A 14,926-nucleotide genomic window follows, 5' to 3' on the forward strand; every position below is an offset into this window, starting at 1 on the left:
AAGCCGTGTAGGAAGGGAGATTGGAATTTAAAATTGGAGTGATGCTAAGGAAGGACAAAAAAAAAAATTTAAAAAAAGACTGAATCAAGATCTCCACCTTCCTGCCAGTGCTGACCCTCTCCACCTCCTTTCCTCCTGCTCCCTTTTCTCCCCATTCCATGGATTTTGAGAGATCGTGGGGACAAGGGGGGAATGGCAGCTGGACGCTGAGGGAGGCTGGAAGGGTGGAGGAGGCTGGAAAGATGGGAGGAGGCTGGAAAGATGGGAGGTGCTTTATGTGGCTGTGGGAGCACGTCCCAACCTTCCTGCTTATCATCTCCCAAGAAAAAGAGATTTCAGAGGCTCCACAACGTGCCTGGGTCTCCGTGGCGTGACCTTTCCCGGGATACGGGGGACGCTCGGCCACCTGAGCTGACGTTAATAACTTTTCCTTTGCGTGGGAGTTAAAGCTGCACGGAAATGTAGCGCGGACAGCACCAAACCCATGGGGGAAGAGGTGTGAGCAGCTCCTCGCTCTCTGCTCCACCCCAGTTAGCACCAACAACTGGGTGGGTTGAATTTCGCACGGATTCTTGTCGCGCTTTGTCACCCGGAGCTAAACCAGGTGTGTGTTTCCCGCAGGTGCCGGGCGCTCCTGGCTCGGATTCCGTCTCCCATTGCTCAGATTGCGGCGATGCGCTCACCCGTTGTGGCTCCGGTGGCTGAGTTCTGCACATGAGCTCAGACCAGTAAAACCTGCTGGTTCCAGGAGCAGCGGCGCCCATTTAACACCAAGCTATGAAAGGAGAGATGCCAAAAAAAAAGAAAAAAAAAAAGTTCAAATTCAATTCGCGCAGTAGATAAAGGATGGTGGCACCTTGTGTGTGACCACTCAGGTCCTTCGTAAGGACAAGGTGGAGCTACTCCTGTTGGAATTCTACTCCTGCGTTGTTCAAGGCAATTTAGATAAAACTGGGTTTTTCTCATTTTATTTTCACCCAGAGGTTTCTCGTCCTCAGGCTGGTCGGTGATTACAAACCGCGAATTTTGGGAAGAGTGAAAATTTAAAACTGCCAACATTATTCTGAGAAGTCCTTCCTTCCTTGGGAAATGGGCTGGGAGGAGGGATTTGCGTTTTCTCCTCTTGTCAGGAGGTGGCAGCGGCTGGTGCCAGTTCTCCCAGTGCCTTCCCTTGGGATGGACGGGGATGGGAGTGTTGCCATGCCAAGACCACAGGCCCCTTCCCCTAAGGGACATGATGGAGAAAGGACTTCCTTTGGAACCTGTGGACGAGGGATAAATCCATCCCTGACCCCTCTTCGACCCTTTTTCCATGGCAGATGTGATGGGCCCTCCCAAACCCTCCCTTTCCAACCTGTTTTCCAGGGTGAAAAAATCCGTCTGCCTCATAACTCCTCGCGTTTCCTGGGGTTAAATCCACGTTCCAAACCGCATGAAATGCTGGGATCACAGGGATGTGGTGGCACAGCTCAGAGAACTGAGCTGTGCCGTGGCCGGGCTCTGCTCGGGCAGGGAGAAGGGGTAGATCAGGATGGGTGTGGCTGTTGTGGGTATTTGATAACAGCCTGAGCAGGTGGGAGTAGATAAGGCCTTTTCCAGACATCTGGAACAAAGCCTCACATTCCCGACTGCCTTCTTTTATTGCGAAGCCGTTCCCTCTAGTCCTGCCACTCCAGGCCCTTCTCCAAAGTACCTCTCCAGCTCTCCTGGAGCCCCTTTAGGCACTGGAAGGCGTTCTAAGGTATCTCCAGAGCCTTCTCCTCTCCAGGCAGAAAAATCCCAATTCAGCCTTTCCTCACAGGAGAAGTGTTGTTATCCTCACCTTTCCCAGGGAAAAATGCTGTGGGGGCCACGAGTTTTGGGATCAGAAACATCTTCTTGAAATCTTCAAGCACCTGGAGGCCACACCTGGGCTGTTTTTTGGTGCAGGGCACCCTGAGCCTCTCACCTGGGCAGCAGATTTAAGTTTTCCACTGGTTCGGGCAGCTCCCAGCAGCTGAAAACGTGAGTATTTCCAGCTCCGATGCCAAGCTCCACAGGATTAGAGGGAGATGAAAAGGGCCTGGAGGCAAAGCTGGTACTTTTCAGTTGGGTTATTTAGTGTTTTACACGTGTTGTCCTTGTTCTTCCCTTCTGGGTCAGCGAGAAGTGACTCAGGTAGGAAAGTACCTCCTGTCCCTTGGATTAAGTCTGGAATGAAGGCAGGGGATAATTAAGGCGGGTGACAGCTACACGAGCGAGTGATTTACATTCCTGCCTCATTAACAATGCCTTGGAAAGGCTGGACGGAGCAAATCAGCTCCAAATAAGTGATTGCTGCCTCAGTCAGGGTTGACGGGGAGGGAGAATTTCTCAGCTTAGGAGAAAAAAAGAACAAAAGGGAGCGAGAAAAGAAAGGAGAGGGAAGGAATTAAAATTCCCACCAGTTATAAATATATGATCAATCCTTCCTGCGCACATCATAAGCACACTTCAGGAATTATGAACTCCTCTAAGATTCCTCCACGGGATCGCTGTATCCATGTGCTGGCCGCTGGCCAGGGAAGTGATGGACTTGAAGGTCTCGCCCGGAAAGAGTTAAACAGCTACACAGAGGTTAATCAGATAATGACCTGGAGATAAGAGGTACCTGCACGGAATTTAGAGAGGGAGAAAAACAGGTTGGGAAAAAAAAAATTAAAAAAAAAAAAGAAAAAAAAGAAAAAATATCAGGTGAATGATTACCTGGAGGGAACGGGCCTCCTTACAAAAATAAATCATCTTGTTCCTGCCTTCTTATGCTGGGGAACATCCGAAGCATCTCTGAGCCCCAACAGCAGCTCACAGCACACGGCTGGGGCAGGGAGGGGGACACGGCGGGGACTGGCGGGAATTTGGGATGAGCAGCAGGGTTGAGGAACCCTTTGTGGGGTGTGTCTGCCCTGGTCTGGCTTTAATCACGTTCTCTCAGGTCTCTGTTGGAGCCAGGAGACGACAGAGCATTGGGATGCATCAAAAGGAATGTGACCAGCAGGTCCAGGGATGGGATTCCCTCCCTCTGCTCCACTCCCTCTGGATCTCACCTGGAGTTCCATATCCAGCTCTGAGGGGCTCAGCACAAGGACCTGGAGCTGCTGGAACAGGTCCAGAGGAGAGCAAGACGATGCTCCAAGGAGCCCCTCTGCTCTGGAGCCCAGCTGGGAGAGCTGGGAATGCCCAGCCTGGAGAAGAGAAGGCTCCAGGAAGATGCTCCAGTGTCTGAAGGGGCTCCTGGAGAGCTGGAGAGGGACATTGGAAAAGGGATGGAGGGACAGGAGAAGGGGGAATGGCTTTAAACAGGAATAGGGTGAGGTTAGACAGGATATTGGGAAGAAATCCTTCCTTGTGAGGGTGGTGAGGGGCTGGAACGGAATTCCCAGAGCAGTTGTGGCCGTCCCATCCCTGATGATATCCAAGGTGAGGTTGGATGGGGTCTGGAGCAGCCTGGGGTAGTGGAGGATGTCCCTGCCCATGGCTGGGGGCTCCAGGGAGAGGGGGCTCCAGGGAGAGCTCAGAGCCTTTCCAGTGCTTGAAGAGGCTCCAGGAGAGCTGGAGAGGGGCTTGGGAGAAGGGATGGAGGGACAGGACACAAGGGATGGCTTCCCACTGCTGGAGAGCAGGGTTAGATGGGATATTGGGAAGGAATTCTTCCCTGGGAGTCTGGGGAGGCCCTGGAATTCCCAGAACAGCTCTGGCTGCCCCATCCCTTCCAGGCCTTGGATGGAGCTTGGATCAGCCTGGGACAGTGGAAAGCATCCCTTCCCATAGCAGGGGTTTGGAATGAGATAATCTTGAGGATCCAGCCCAAACCATTCCATGATTCTTTGCCCCAGTTCAATGCCAAGGTGAAAAACCAGTGTGGAGAGAGCTGCCAAACTTCCTGCGTCCCTCTGCAGCTCCAGTCTGTGTCAAACCCACCTGATCCCAGGCGTGAAAGCCACAACTCTCTGCTCAGCTGATGCCTTCAGTTTTAGCTTTCATATTTTCATATTCTGTGCTGCCCAGGGTGCAGCTCTGAGCCTCACATTCAGTGTCACTCAGCTCTCTGAACAGAGCAGGGAGACAAAACAAATCCTTTTCCTGCTGGAGACCAAGGACAACGAGTACAACTTTCAGCCCCAAAAGCACAAACAACGGTGAACTGAAGAGAGAAAACAAGAAGGATGGGCCTTCACAACCTGGAGCTGTAATTGGACAATTAAACCCCAATGTGCAAATGGACCAAAACTTATAAAAGTGTGACACCTCGTGACCAGACGTCCATTTTGTGACCATTTTGGGTCCACCTTGGGTGTAGCCCTGGCCAGGCTCTTGTCCTGCCCAAGGTGAACCCTTAAAGGCCTTTTAATAAATATCTACTTTATTCCCCAGCTCTGTCCAGTCTCTGTTCCAGGTCAGCTTTCCTAAGGCATCCCGTCCCTTGAGCCTATGGCTTGTCCCAGGGCACACACGTCCTTTCCTGCAGGGAACCTTCCAGAAGCTCAGTTATGGGAATCACCTGACCTTCACACACTCCAGAGGCTTGGGAGAGGGATGAAGCGGCTCCAAAGCCGTGCCAGTGTAATGGTTTTTAAGCCAGGCAAAGACACGTTGGATCCTGGCCATACATTGTGGGGGATTGTAGTAAAATCAATTAGGAGGAATGAGGCTGCTGTGACTAATGAGCTAATGAGTGGTGCCTTAGTGAAAATGGCTCTAAAAGAGCTGCAGGGTTGGATTCCTGACTCATTATTCATGGGGATAGGCCAGAGTCAGGCTTGGCACTCTTTATTTTTTACTTTGCTTTTCCAGCATTCTCCTTGACTTCTAAAGACATTCCTCATCAATGGAGGAGATGGAGAAGGGCAGGGACACCTGTTTAATTCCTCTCTTCCTCCTGCAAGGATCTCAGCTCCGGAGAATTTTGGTTTCTGTGAGGGACAGGTGGGGACCGTGATGTCCCAGAGGTGAAATTCGTGGTGATTCAACCCCTAGCATCTTCCCAGCAGCAGTTCAGTGCTCAGAGCAACCCATCCTTGCTGCTTCCATGAGTGCCTTTTATCCCTGACTCTGGAGCTGCTGGAACAGGTCCAGAGGAGGCCATGGAGATGCTCGAAGGGCTGGAGCCCCTCTGCTCTGGAACCAGGCTGGGAGAGCTGGGAATGTCCAACCTGGAGAAGGGAAGAGTCCAGTGAGACCTCAGAGCCCCTTCCAGTGCCTGAAGGGGCTCCAGGAGAGCTGGAGAGGGACTTGGGAAAAGGGGTGGAGGGACAGGAGAAGGGGGAATGTCTTTAAACATTAGGTTAGATGGGATATTGGGAAGAAATCCTTCCTCATGAGGGTGATGAGGGGCCGGAATGGAATTCCAAGAGCAGTTGTGGCCGCCCCATCCCTGAAGGTATCCAAGGTGAGGTTGGACATGGTCTGAAGCAGCCTGGGATAGTGTGGGATGTCCCTGCCCATGGGAAGGGTTGGAATGGGATGATCTTTAAGTCCTCTTCCAACAAAAGCTTAGCACTAGCACGTGACGGTGTCATAACAGCACCCCTCCACCCTTAAATCCCATCCCGTCTTTCGCTCCTGTGTCTGCCTCCTCTGGGAATTTGGGATTCACAGGTGATACGTCAAGAGCTGATTAGAGTAATGAATATGGAGAGTTCAAAATAATTAACTCAAGAAGGCTCTCAGTGCCTGCCGCCCTTGGTCCCTGAAACCCTTGCCCTGGAGGTGGATGGGGAATTTTAGGATTTGCGATGGGATTGGGCAGCGTGGGAAGCTGCAGGATTTGGAGATTTCCGGGCTGGGTGCAAGTGAGGCAGGTCTGATGAAGATGCCTCCGCCCTGAGACTGCCTCAGCTGGAGAGGCAGGGCAGGAAAAGAGTTTGGCATGGGATTCCCAGGCTGGAAGTAAACATTTGGCTGAACCTTCCCTTTTATTTATGACAACAAACTCACCTGAAGTGCGAGGGTTGTATTAATTTCCCTTTGAACAGATACATTAAAAAAAGTCTATATATATATTTTTTTTAATCTTGTGACAAGGCAGATTTATGCAGATTGTGTGTCTTTTCAGTTGTTTCGTTTTTTTAAAAATGTAATTAGTGGGACCCCCCCCAAATAAAACAGGTTGTGGTCTCCTACAAAATAATAAAACGAATTCAACAAAGCAATATTTGAATGTTCTCATTAGGTTTTTTATCTTTATTTTTTTTTTTTTTTTTTTTTTTGGTGAGCTGCCAGCCCTGCCAAGCAGCATCACGGGGTGTGCATAAAAGAGGAAACATTTCAGGACTCAGATAACATCAACTGAAACCATAAACACGGCGTGTTGACACCCCCCAAAAACCACGCTCCGGAGCGAAGGAAGGAACAGCCTTTAGAGCAGGGTGGTAGCAGAGATTCTTCCATCCAAGATTTTATAAGGCGAGGGAGATCACATTTCAGCTGTGCAGGTGAAACCAGCAATTTAACACATATTGTTTGAGGCTGCTTAACACCAGAAACCAGAAGCCACACCCCATCCATTTTTTTCTTTTTTTCTTTTTTTTTTCCCTCTGAACAAGGCAAACACAGTCAGAGGATTTCGCCTTTTTAATAGGATTACAGCATTTTCTGCTGAACACGAGGAATGCCGGACCAGGAATATACCTAAATGTCTTTCCCTGGGTAATTTCTGGGGCTGGAAATTACTGCTTAGCTCTCATAATCCACATAATTACTGTATTAGAGAGGCAACTGTGAAAACAATCCGGCGGAATTCCTGAGGATGGAAGTCACCCTGAAGTGGTGTTTAGAAAAGCAGCAGGGATCGCTGAAATGCTGAGACCACTTTTAGATTGGATATTAAGGAAGAAAAACCTCTTCCCTGCGAGGGTGGGGAGGCCCTGGAACGGATTTTGAGAGAAGCTGCAGCTGCCCCACACCTGGAAGTGTCCAAGGCCAGGTTGGACAGGGTTTGGAGCAACCTGGGATAGTGGAAGTTTTCCCTGCCCATGGCAGGAGGTTGGGACTGGATGGTCTTTAAACTCCCTTACAACCCAAGCCATTCCATGATTCTGGAGCTTTAGATTTGGAGAGGTGATGATCGGACTTTTTATACAACATTCCTAGAAAAACTTTGAACATCCCAAAGTGGGACAAGACAAATTTGCCTCGAGTCACACCAGGGAAAGTTCAGATTGGGTATTAGGAAAAATTTCTTTGTAGAAAGGGTTGTCAGGCATTGGAGCAGGCTCCAGGGTAGTGATGGAGTCACAGCCCTGGAAGTGCTCAAAAGAACCTGTGGATGTGGCACTTGGGGACAGGGTTTAGTGGAGAAAGTGGTGGTGGTGCTGGTTTCACTCTGAACGTGATGATCCTGACGTCTCTCCCAACCTTGTTGATTCTATGATTCCAAGAGTTTAAGTGGATAACCCTGGATAAAGTTCCTTAGACGGTGGAATAACGAAGGTGGTGGGGATATCTCCAACGCCATCTTGGATTCAGCTTTTCCCCAATCCTTAGTCAAAACCTGCTCTGGGAGGGTGCCTGGCATAGTCACCAAAAGGCTCTTCCTTCCCAGTTTTTGCAATTCCACACTTAGACTTGCTCATGACATGTTGGAGGAGGATTTCCTAGCAAAGAGCTGTCCTGAGGTGCAGGAAAATCCAGCAGATGCCTGGGGAAGCAGGATCGGGAATGGGAAAAGTGTTTGGGAAGCAAAAAGTCATGAGCTTGAAAGAACACATGGAGAGGGCTGGCTCAGAGCGGGGGGGCTTCTGCATTCCATCTTTCCTTGGGATAATGAGCCTGAGAGATTCCTTTGCCCCAAACTTTCAGGTCCTGGTCCTGTTTTCTTCCCAGTGCTCCACGCTTTTTCCAGTGAGTGAGGGATTGAAAGTCAGATTTCAACTTCTAGACCAGCCTGGACAAGGCTTGATCTAGTGGATGGTGTCCCTGCCCATGGAGAGGGTTTGGAATGAGATGATCCCTTCCAACCCAAACCATTCCATGATTCTCCTCCTCCCGATAAACTCCAGACCCCACTGAAGGTGAAAACGCAGAGGACAAAAATCCATGAGGTTCAATTCCTAGACGTTCACACCCACCAAGGCATTTTTTTACCCTTGAAAACACTCCAAAAAAGGAGAGGAAACATCCCCAAGCTGCAAGACAAGACCCGGACACCAGAATTATTTAACACCCCAGGCCTTCCACATCCTGCTTAGACAAAAGACACCGAGCTTAACCAATCCCAGCCATTGTCTACCCTGCAAAAACAGGTTTTGTTCTCCGAGGAACAAAAGAAAAAGAGATGACGAAACAGCAAGAGGTGGTACCTGCTTTGGAGCTCCCTCTATTCATATATAGCTCAATGTTTTCCCAGGAGATTTGGACCTGGGGACGGACTCTGTGCATGGAAAATCACCAGGACGTGTGACATCGGGGAAGAGTGGTGACAGCACAGTGACCAGACAACGAGGGCTGCGCAAGATGAAGGTGCTTCTGCCTCTCCTGCTGGCTGCTGCCACTTGCATGGATTTGGGTGAGTTTCTGCTGGGATTTATCCACACTCCTTCAGGAGATGCAGCGTGATGGGATAAGATGTGCCCTGCTCCCTCCGAAAGCCACGTCCCTGATTTCAGGCAGTTTTCAGGAAAAAAAAAAAAAATCTGTCTTTGGAATATTTCCATATCTTCGGGATGGTGATGGTGTGATCGGGATTGTCAGGCTCTTTGGGAAGTTTCACAAGGCAGAGTGTGATTAAGCCGTGTCAATCCTCTGATGCAAATTCCCACTCTCACATTTTCCATGTTCGGGCTCAATCTCACTCTGTCTTTTTTTTTTTTTTAAACATTATTTTTAACTTTCTGTTCATTTTTTTAACACTTAGCCCTGGATGTCAGTTCCATGCCGTGTGTGTGGGAGCTCTCCAAAAATGTTACATGTGGGATTTATCCAATTTTAGCCATTAGAAATGGGAAAGATGGGCTGGGACACTGCTGATGGCCCAGATACTCCAGGGCTGATGTTTATCATGGAATGGTTTGGGTTAGGAGGCACCTGAAAGGTCAAAGTGAGGCACAGGAACAGGCTACCCCAAAAAATTGTGGATGCCCCATCCCTGGAAGTGTCCAAGACCAGGTTGGGCAGGGCTTGGAGCGAACTTGTCCAGTGGAAGGTGTTGCTGCCCATGGCAGGGGGTGGAATTCCATCATCATAAAGGTCCCTTCCAACCCAAGCCATTCTGGGATTCCATTCCATGGTTCTGTGATCCTCCATCCTTTCTGCCCCTTGTTTCTACCACTGCACCAGTTTCTTGGACAAAAAATTGATGATCCCGAGCTTTGTTGGCATTCTCCTGGATGCCCAAGATAACTGATGAGCAGAATCAGTCCAGAATCTGTCCATTGGGATATTCTCAAACCCAGGCAGTGCCAGGTTGTCTGGTTTTATCTCTGCCTGTCTGTGGAGCTGTGTTAGGATTTTTAAATTTCTATTTATTTCCTTCTTATGCTGTGTTAGGATTTTTAAATTCCTATTTATTTCCTTCTTATGCAAGGACATTTTTTGTCCTCCCTCCTTGCTGAGCAGACTCTGCAGGGGAGAAAAAGGTGGTGGCTTGTTTGGTTTTCTTTTCAGAGAGGAACACAAATCCTGTGGGTTGGATTTGCCCAGCATCGTGAAATGTGAGACTAAGAACGACGCTCCCCCCTAAAGATGAATTTCACAACTGCCAGACGTGGAATTAGTGCAAACAAAGCACCAGGTCACCCTGGGCAAAGCAAGAGAATAAAGTTTGTTTTAGCAGGAAAATTGCTGTGTTTGTTTAGAAAAGGGCTTTTTCTGACTCATTAATTAGGATGGTGTCTATTTCCACAGGGTGATTTTTTTTTTTACCTGAGCCTGCTGACATCCCATTGGAGCTGTGCTGGGAGGAGCTGAATGATTTCTCCTTTTTAGCGAGGTTTAGGGGAATTTCGGCAGGAATGTCACACTGACAGGGTGACAAGGGCTTCCCAGACCGAAGAGGGCTGCTGGGGCATGATGGCACCAAACACATCAGTGTGGTTGTAGCTCACACTTTGAGGTATCTGCTGGAGGGTGGAAGAGAGCACCTAGAGGAGAGACCCAGACCAGATGTTGGGTTCCTCAGAAAAACACACAGAGAGCAAAATGCCCCGAAAAACTTGTTGAAAAACATCTTTTTTTTTTTTTTTTTTTTTTTTTTTTTTTTTTTTTTTTTTTTTTTTTTTTTTTGTGCTAGGAAGCACCAGGCACTGTCTTGATTTGACAGCTTTAGCTTGGAGTGCTCTGTGTCACAACAGTCTGGGTTCTTCGGTGGTTCTCTCCGAAGTTTCTGTGTCTCAGGAGACTTCAGGCACTGAAAGATTTGGGCTGTGGTTATTCTGTGGTTGTAGGAGCTGAGAAGCACCTGCAGATCTCGAGGGCTTTACAGCTTAACACGGATGAGGAACATTTCAGAAGTAGTGAGGGACAATGCAGGAGGAGCTGGCTCAGGATGGATTTGGAGTCTTGAGTAGCAAATTTTGTGTCTGTGGTCTCTACCTAGGGCAGAACTTGTCACATGCAATCCATTCATGGTGCTGCTGTCTGGTTTAATTCTTCTCTCTGAGGGTGGTGAGGCCCTGGCAGAGGTTTTCCCAGAGAACCTGTGGATGCCCCATCCCTGGAAGTGTCCAAGGCCAGGCTGGACAGGGTTTGGAGCAACCTGGGATAGTGGGAGGTGTCCCTGCCCATGGCAGGGGTCTGGAACTGGAAGATTTTAAGGTCCCTTCCAACCCAAACCGTTCCATGATTTGAAAGAGCCCCTCACACTTTCCTCTCACAAACCCAGAGTCCCAGCACAAGGGGGAGGGCTGTGCTCAGTTTGCTCTCGTGGCTCAGTGAATTTGATGGAGACAAATTCCTTCTGTCTGGGGCACCCTCCCAGCCTTTGGGAAGAGTTGGCAGAGTGGATAGCACCGGAGGAAATTCTCACTGCTGCAGCCCACGCCCAAGTCTGACGTTCCTGTGTGTGTGTATCCAGATCCTTCACCAAGGGGGAAAACCCGGCCACGCTGGCAGATTTCCGTGATAAAGTGGCTGACCTGGTAGACAAGGAATGAGCTGTGGACATTTTCTACCTGGACTCCAGGAAGTATTTTTATGTTCTCTCCTATAAGATCATGGAATCAGGGAATTGTTTGGGATGGAAGGGACCTACAGACTGTAAAGGCTCCATCCAGCTCCACCCCCTCCCATGGCAGGGATTCCTTCCACCATCCCAGGCTGCTCCAAGCCCCATCCAACCTGGCCTGGAACACTTCCAGGGATGGTGGATCCACAACCTCTTTAGGAAACCTGTTCCAAGATCCTCATGGACAAGCAGTTGAGGCATGGGCTGGGTGGACATCTCTCTTCTGAGGGAAAGCTGGGACTTCTCAGGCTGGAGAAGTGAAAGTTCAAATTGGGAATCTTATAAATGTCTGTAAATTCCTGAAGGGAGAGAGCAAGGAGGACAGAGCCAGGCTCCTTTCAGTGATTCCCAATGCCAGGACCAGGAAAAACACACAAACTGAAACAGAGGAAACATCAGGAAACACTTTATGGCTGTGGGGTTGACTGAGCACTGGCGGAGGTTTTCCATGGAAGTTGCGGAATCTTTGTCCTTGGAGATATTAAAACCCCACCTGGATAGAGTCCTGGACAAGAGGCTTTAGGTGGTCCCCATTGAGGACAAGGATTGGATTGGATTGGATTGGATTGGATTGGATTGGATTGGATTGGCTCCAGAGGCCCCTTCCAACCTCTCCCATTCTGTGATTCTGGGAGTTTGGGCGTCTGGGATCTCTTTCTGATGCTCAGCTGAAGTAAAGGAGAGAGGTAGATCCAGAAAAAAGCAGAATAAATCAGCCCAAGCTCTCTCCTGTGCCACGGGGGCTCCTGTGTGTGTGGCTCTGTCTTGTTTGACGCACCACAAGGGCTCTGAACCCGACCTGAGGCTGCGCTTTGGCCACCAGACCTTTGTGTTTCTCATTCCCATCAGTCCAAACACATCCTGCTGTTCCATTCCCACTCTCAGCATGGTTATTGTGGAAAATCCCTCCCCAGAGATACCTGGAGGGGCACAGGCAGAATCCACACTGAGGCCATCCCCCTGTTTTCCATCCTCCCGTTTTCCCTCCTCACAGGACACTCCTTGCAGTGTTACACGTGCAGGGACCTGACCCCAGTCGAGAAGTGCCAGACAATTGAGAACTGCACAGAGACTGAGACCATTTGCAAGACTACGATGTATTCCCTGGAGGATGGTAAGGACAATTCCTTCTTTATCCATGCTTTTAACAGGAATCAGTGTTTCGACAGTGCTGGTGTGGAGTCCGCTTCCTCTTTCCACTGAAATCCGGAAAAGAACTCCCGTGGGAGCTCCAGCTCTCCTGCTCTTGTGGGGAGCAGTGTTTGTGTGAGGGAATATTCGGTGAATACAAGCTCCTGGTTAATGCTCAGAAATAAGATTTTAACTTTTTGCAAGGTCGTGTGGTGACCGGAAAACAGGGAGTGGCTTTAAACCTAAAGAGGGTGAGTTTAGATTGGATATTAGGAAGAAATTCCTCCCTGTGAGGGTGGGGAGGCCCTAGCAGAGGTTTCCTGGAGAAGCTTTGGCTGCCCCCGTCCTTGGAAGTGTCCAAGGCCAGGTTGGACAGGGCTTGGAGAAACCTGGGGTAGTGGGAGGTGTCCCATGGCAGAGGCATCGGAATCTGATGATCCTGAAATTCCTTTCCAACTCAAACCATCCTCCAAATTCTGTGACACCAACTCCTGGCCATCAGAAGACGAAAGAGAATGGTTGATCCTCTCCTCTCTTTTCCCCAGTCCTAACTGCTCCTGCTTTTTCCCTCTGCTGTAGTTTATCCCTTCGTGGGAGTCTCGACTGTCACCAAGATGTGCTCCTCCGCCTGCGTCCCCTCCGACGTGGATGGCATCGGGGTGGCGCATCCTGTCACCTGCTGCTACACTGACCTGTGCAACATTGATGGCGCAGCGAGTTTGAGGATCAGCCCTGTGCCAGTTGGGATCCTGGCAAGTTCCCTCTGTGCCTTTTTCTGGACCAGACTGTGAGGGGATGATGGGAGTCATTTTATTCTGAAAATTCCATGAGGAAAATAACCCCCCACCAGCCCAGCTTTCCATGTGGATACCTCATGAACAACACTCAGCAGCTCCCACAAATTATTGCGTGGGTTACTTTTTTTTTTAAAATATCCACACTTTTTCCACAACTAAGAGAGAAGCAAAACTCAGGAAGGCCCAACTCAATTTTTCTTTTTTAAATTGATTTTTCAAAAACTCCCACAAAATTAACTGTGGAGTTTGTTTGCTGTGATGGTCTGGTTGGGTTTGAAGTGAAAAATTCAAATGCGTGAAGTATATTTAAGGCAAAAAGCCTTGAGAAGAGCCTTCCCTACCTTCTCTTCTCCACCCCATCCTTTTCTTCTGCTCTTCCTAGATCTCCCTCTTTGTACCCACAAAATTAAAGAGACAATTCCATGCCCGAAATATGAGGCAGGAGACTGAACTTGCCATGCCAATGATCTGTTCCAGAGAGGTTAAGATCTTATGTCCTCTGTACCCTTTTGGGCAGAATAAAAAGAATCTTGTGTTAAAACTGTTGTAACCACACCCAATTTCCCTGTTTGTTTGTTTGTTTGTTTGTTTGTTTGTTTGTTTGTATCCAAACTCTGTCTTTCAGTATTGTTTAACACTTAACAGAGTTGGGTTTTGGGGTCAGTCGCACAGCAGATGGATGAGACATTTCCCATTATCCCTCACCGGAAGTGACCTTCCACCAACATTTCTTCTGTCAACTCCCCTTGTACAAATCTATCTTTATTAGGAACACTGAATTTTCCCAGGATCTGGAGATCAGTGGAATGACTTTCCCCCTTGCTTTAATCCTTCAGAGCATCGTCTGCAATTCCTTGTGTGTTGCTCCAGGCTCGTAACATTTTGATCCCTCCCTCTCTGGTTCTGCATTTTCCTATAATCCCCTTTCCAAAGTCCAGCAGAAATACCCTCCTCCAATTATCACCCTGCTCCTGGTATTTGGGATAATCAATCCAAACGTGATATAAATCCTTCCATGGGGCACATGTGGTTTCCAAGAGAGGTGGGACAATTCCCACCCTTGGGAAGTTTTCACGGCCTAGATGGATGAAGTCCTGAGAAACCTGGGCTGACCTCAAAGTTGGGAGCTTGGATCAGGAACTTGGATTAGGAACATTCTGAGCTTGCTTTTCCACCCTGAGCCCCCTGTAAATCACGATCCCACTGGGATCTCTGGAACACAAACACCATCATTTCCAGGCATTCTAGAAGGTACATACACTGGGAAGAAAATCTTCCCTGTGAGGGCGATGAGGTCCTGGCACAGGCTGCCCAGAGAAGCTGTGGCTGCCCCATCCCTGCAAGTGTTCACGGCCAGGTTGGATGGGGCTTGGAGCCACCTGGGATAGTGGAAGGAGTCCCTTGGCCATGGCTGGAGATGGAACGAGATAATCTTGAAGGTTCGTTTCAACTCATTCCATGGTTCCATGAAACTCTGAAAGCTCCTTGGTGGGGATTTCGCCAGCTCTTCCAAGGTCACAGATCCTGGAGCCAAGTGGGTTTGACCCAAGAGGTGTCACATGGGAGAAGGCGGGGAAGTCCCAACGCTTGCCCCACGGTGTCTTTTGGGCTAAGCGGTGAAATTGTTCACTGCGTCCTTCAGCCCTCCTGTTCATGACCCTGTGGAATCACTGAGATTTTTCCGAGGTCCACACCCTCCAAAAACCATCAGACACAGCTGATTGCAGCCACCTCTCAGGCGGCTGGGCCGGAGCGGCTCCGCGGCTGTCGTGGATTTGAGGAGCCGTGCGCGGAGGAGCTGATCCTCCCCTCCCTTCATTGG

The 14,926-nt window shown here is 49.3% G+C and overlaps 1 protein-coding gene across 1 annotated transcript; it reads left to right on the forward strand.

Annotated features, from left to right (window-relative positions):
• The first annotated feature begins 8,387 nt into the window (after positions 1-8,387).
• LOC120755095 (ly6/PLAUR domain-containing protein 2-like) lies at positions 8,388-13,098 on the forward strand. The gene is made up of 3 exons (XM_040069676.2): positions 8,388-8,521; positions 12,171-12,290; positions 12,887-13,098. Exons 1-3 carry the CDS (start codon positions 8,470-8,472, stop codon positions 13,096-13,098), a joined length of 384 nt encoding a protein of 127 aa, XP_039925610.1. The 5' UTR covers positions 8,388-8,469.
• The last annotated feature ends 1,828 nt before the right edge of the window (positions 13,099-14,926 follow it).

Source organism: Hirundo rustica, chromosome 1, assembly GCF_015227805.2.
Source record: "Hirundo rustica isolate bHirRus1 chromosome 1, bHirRus1.pri.v3, whole genome shotgun sequence".
Classification (NCBI taxonomy): domain Eukaryota; kingdom Metazoa; phylum Chordata; class Aves; order Passeriformes; family Hirundinidae; genus Hirundo; species Hirundo rustica.

Bases quoted from the DNA above. Each gene is read 5' to 3' on its own strand.
- LOC120755095 (XM_040069676.2), top strand. From the start codon at position 8,470: ATGAAGGTGCTTCTGCCTCTCCTGCTGGCTGCTGCCACTTGCATGGAT. The intron at 8,522-12,170 runs GTGAGTTTCTGC...CCCTCCTCACAG, and splicing joins TGCCACTTGCATGGATTTGG to GACACTCCTTGCAGTGTTAC. The intron at 12,291-12,886 runs GTAAGGACAATT...CCTCTGCTGTAG, and splicing joins GATGTATTCCCTGGAGGATG to TTTATCCCTTCGTGGGAGTC.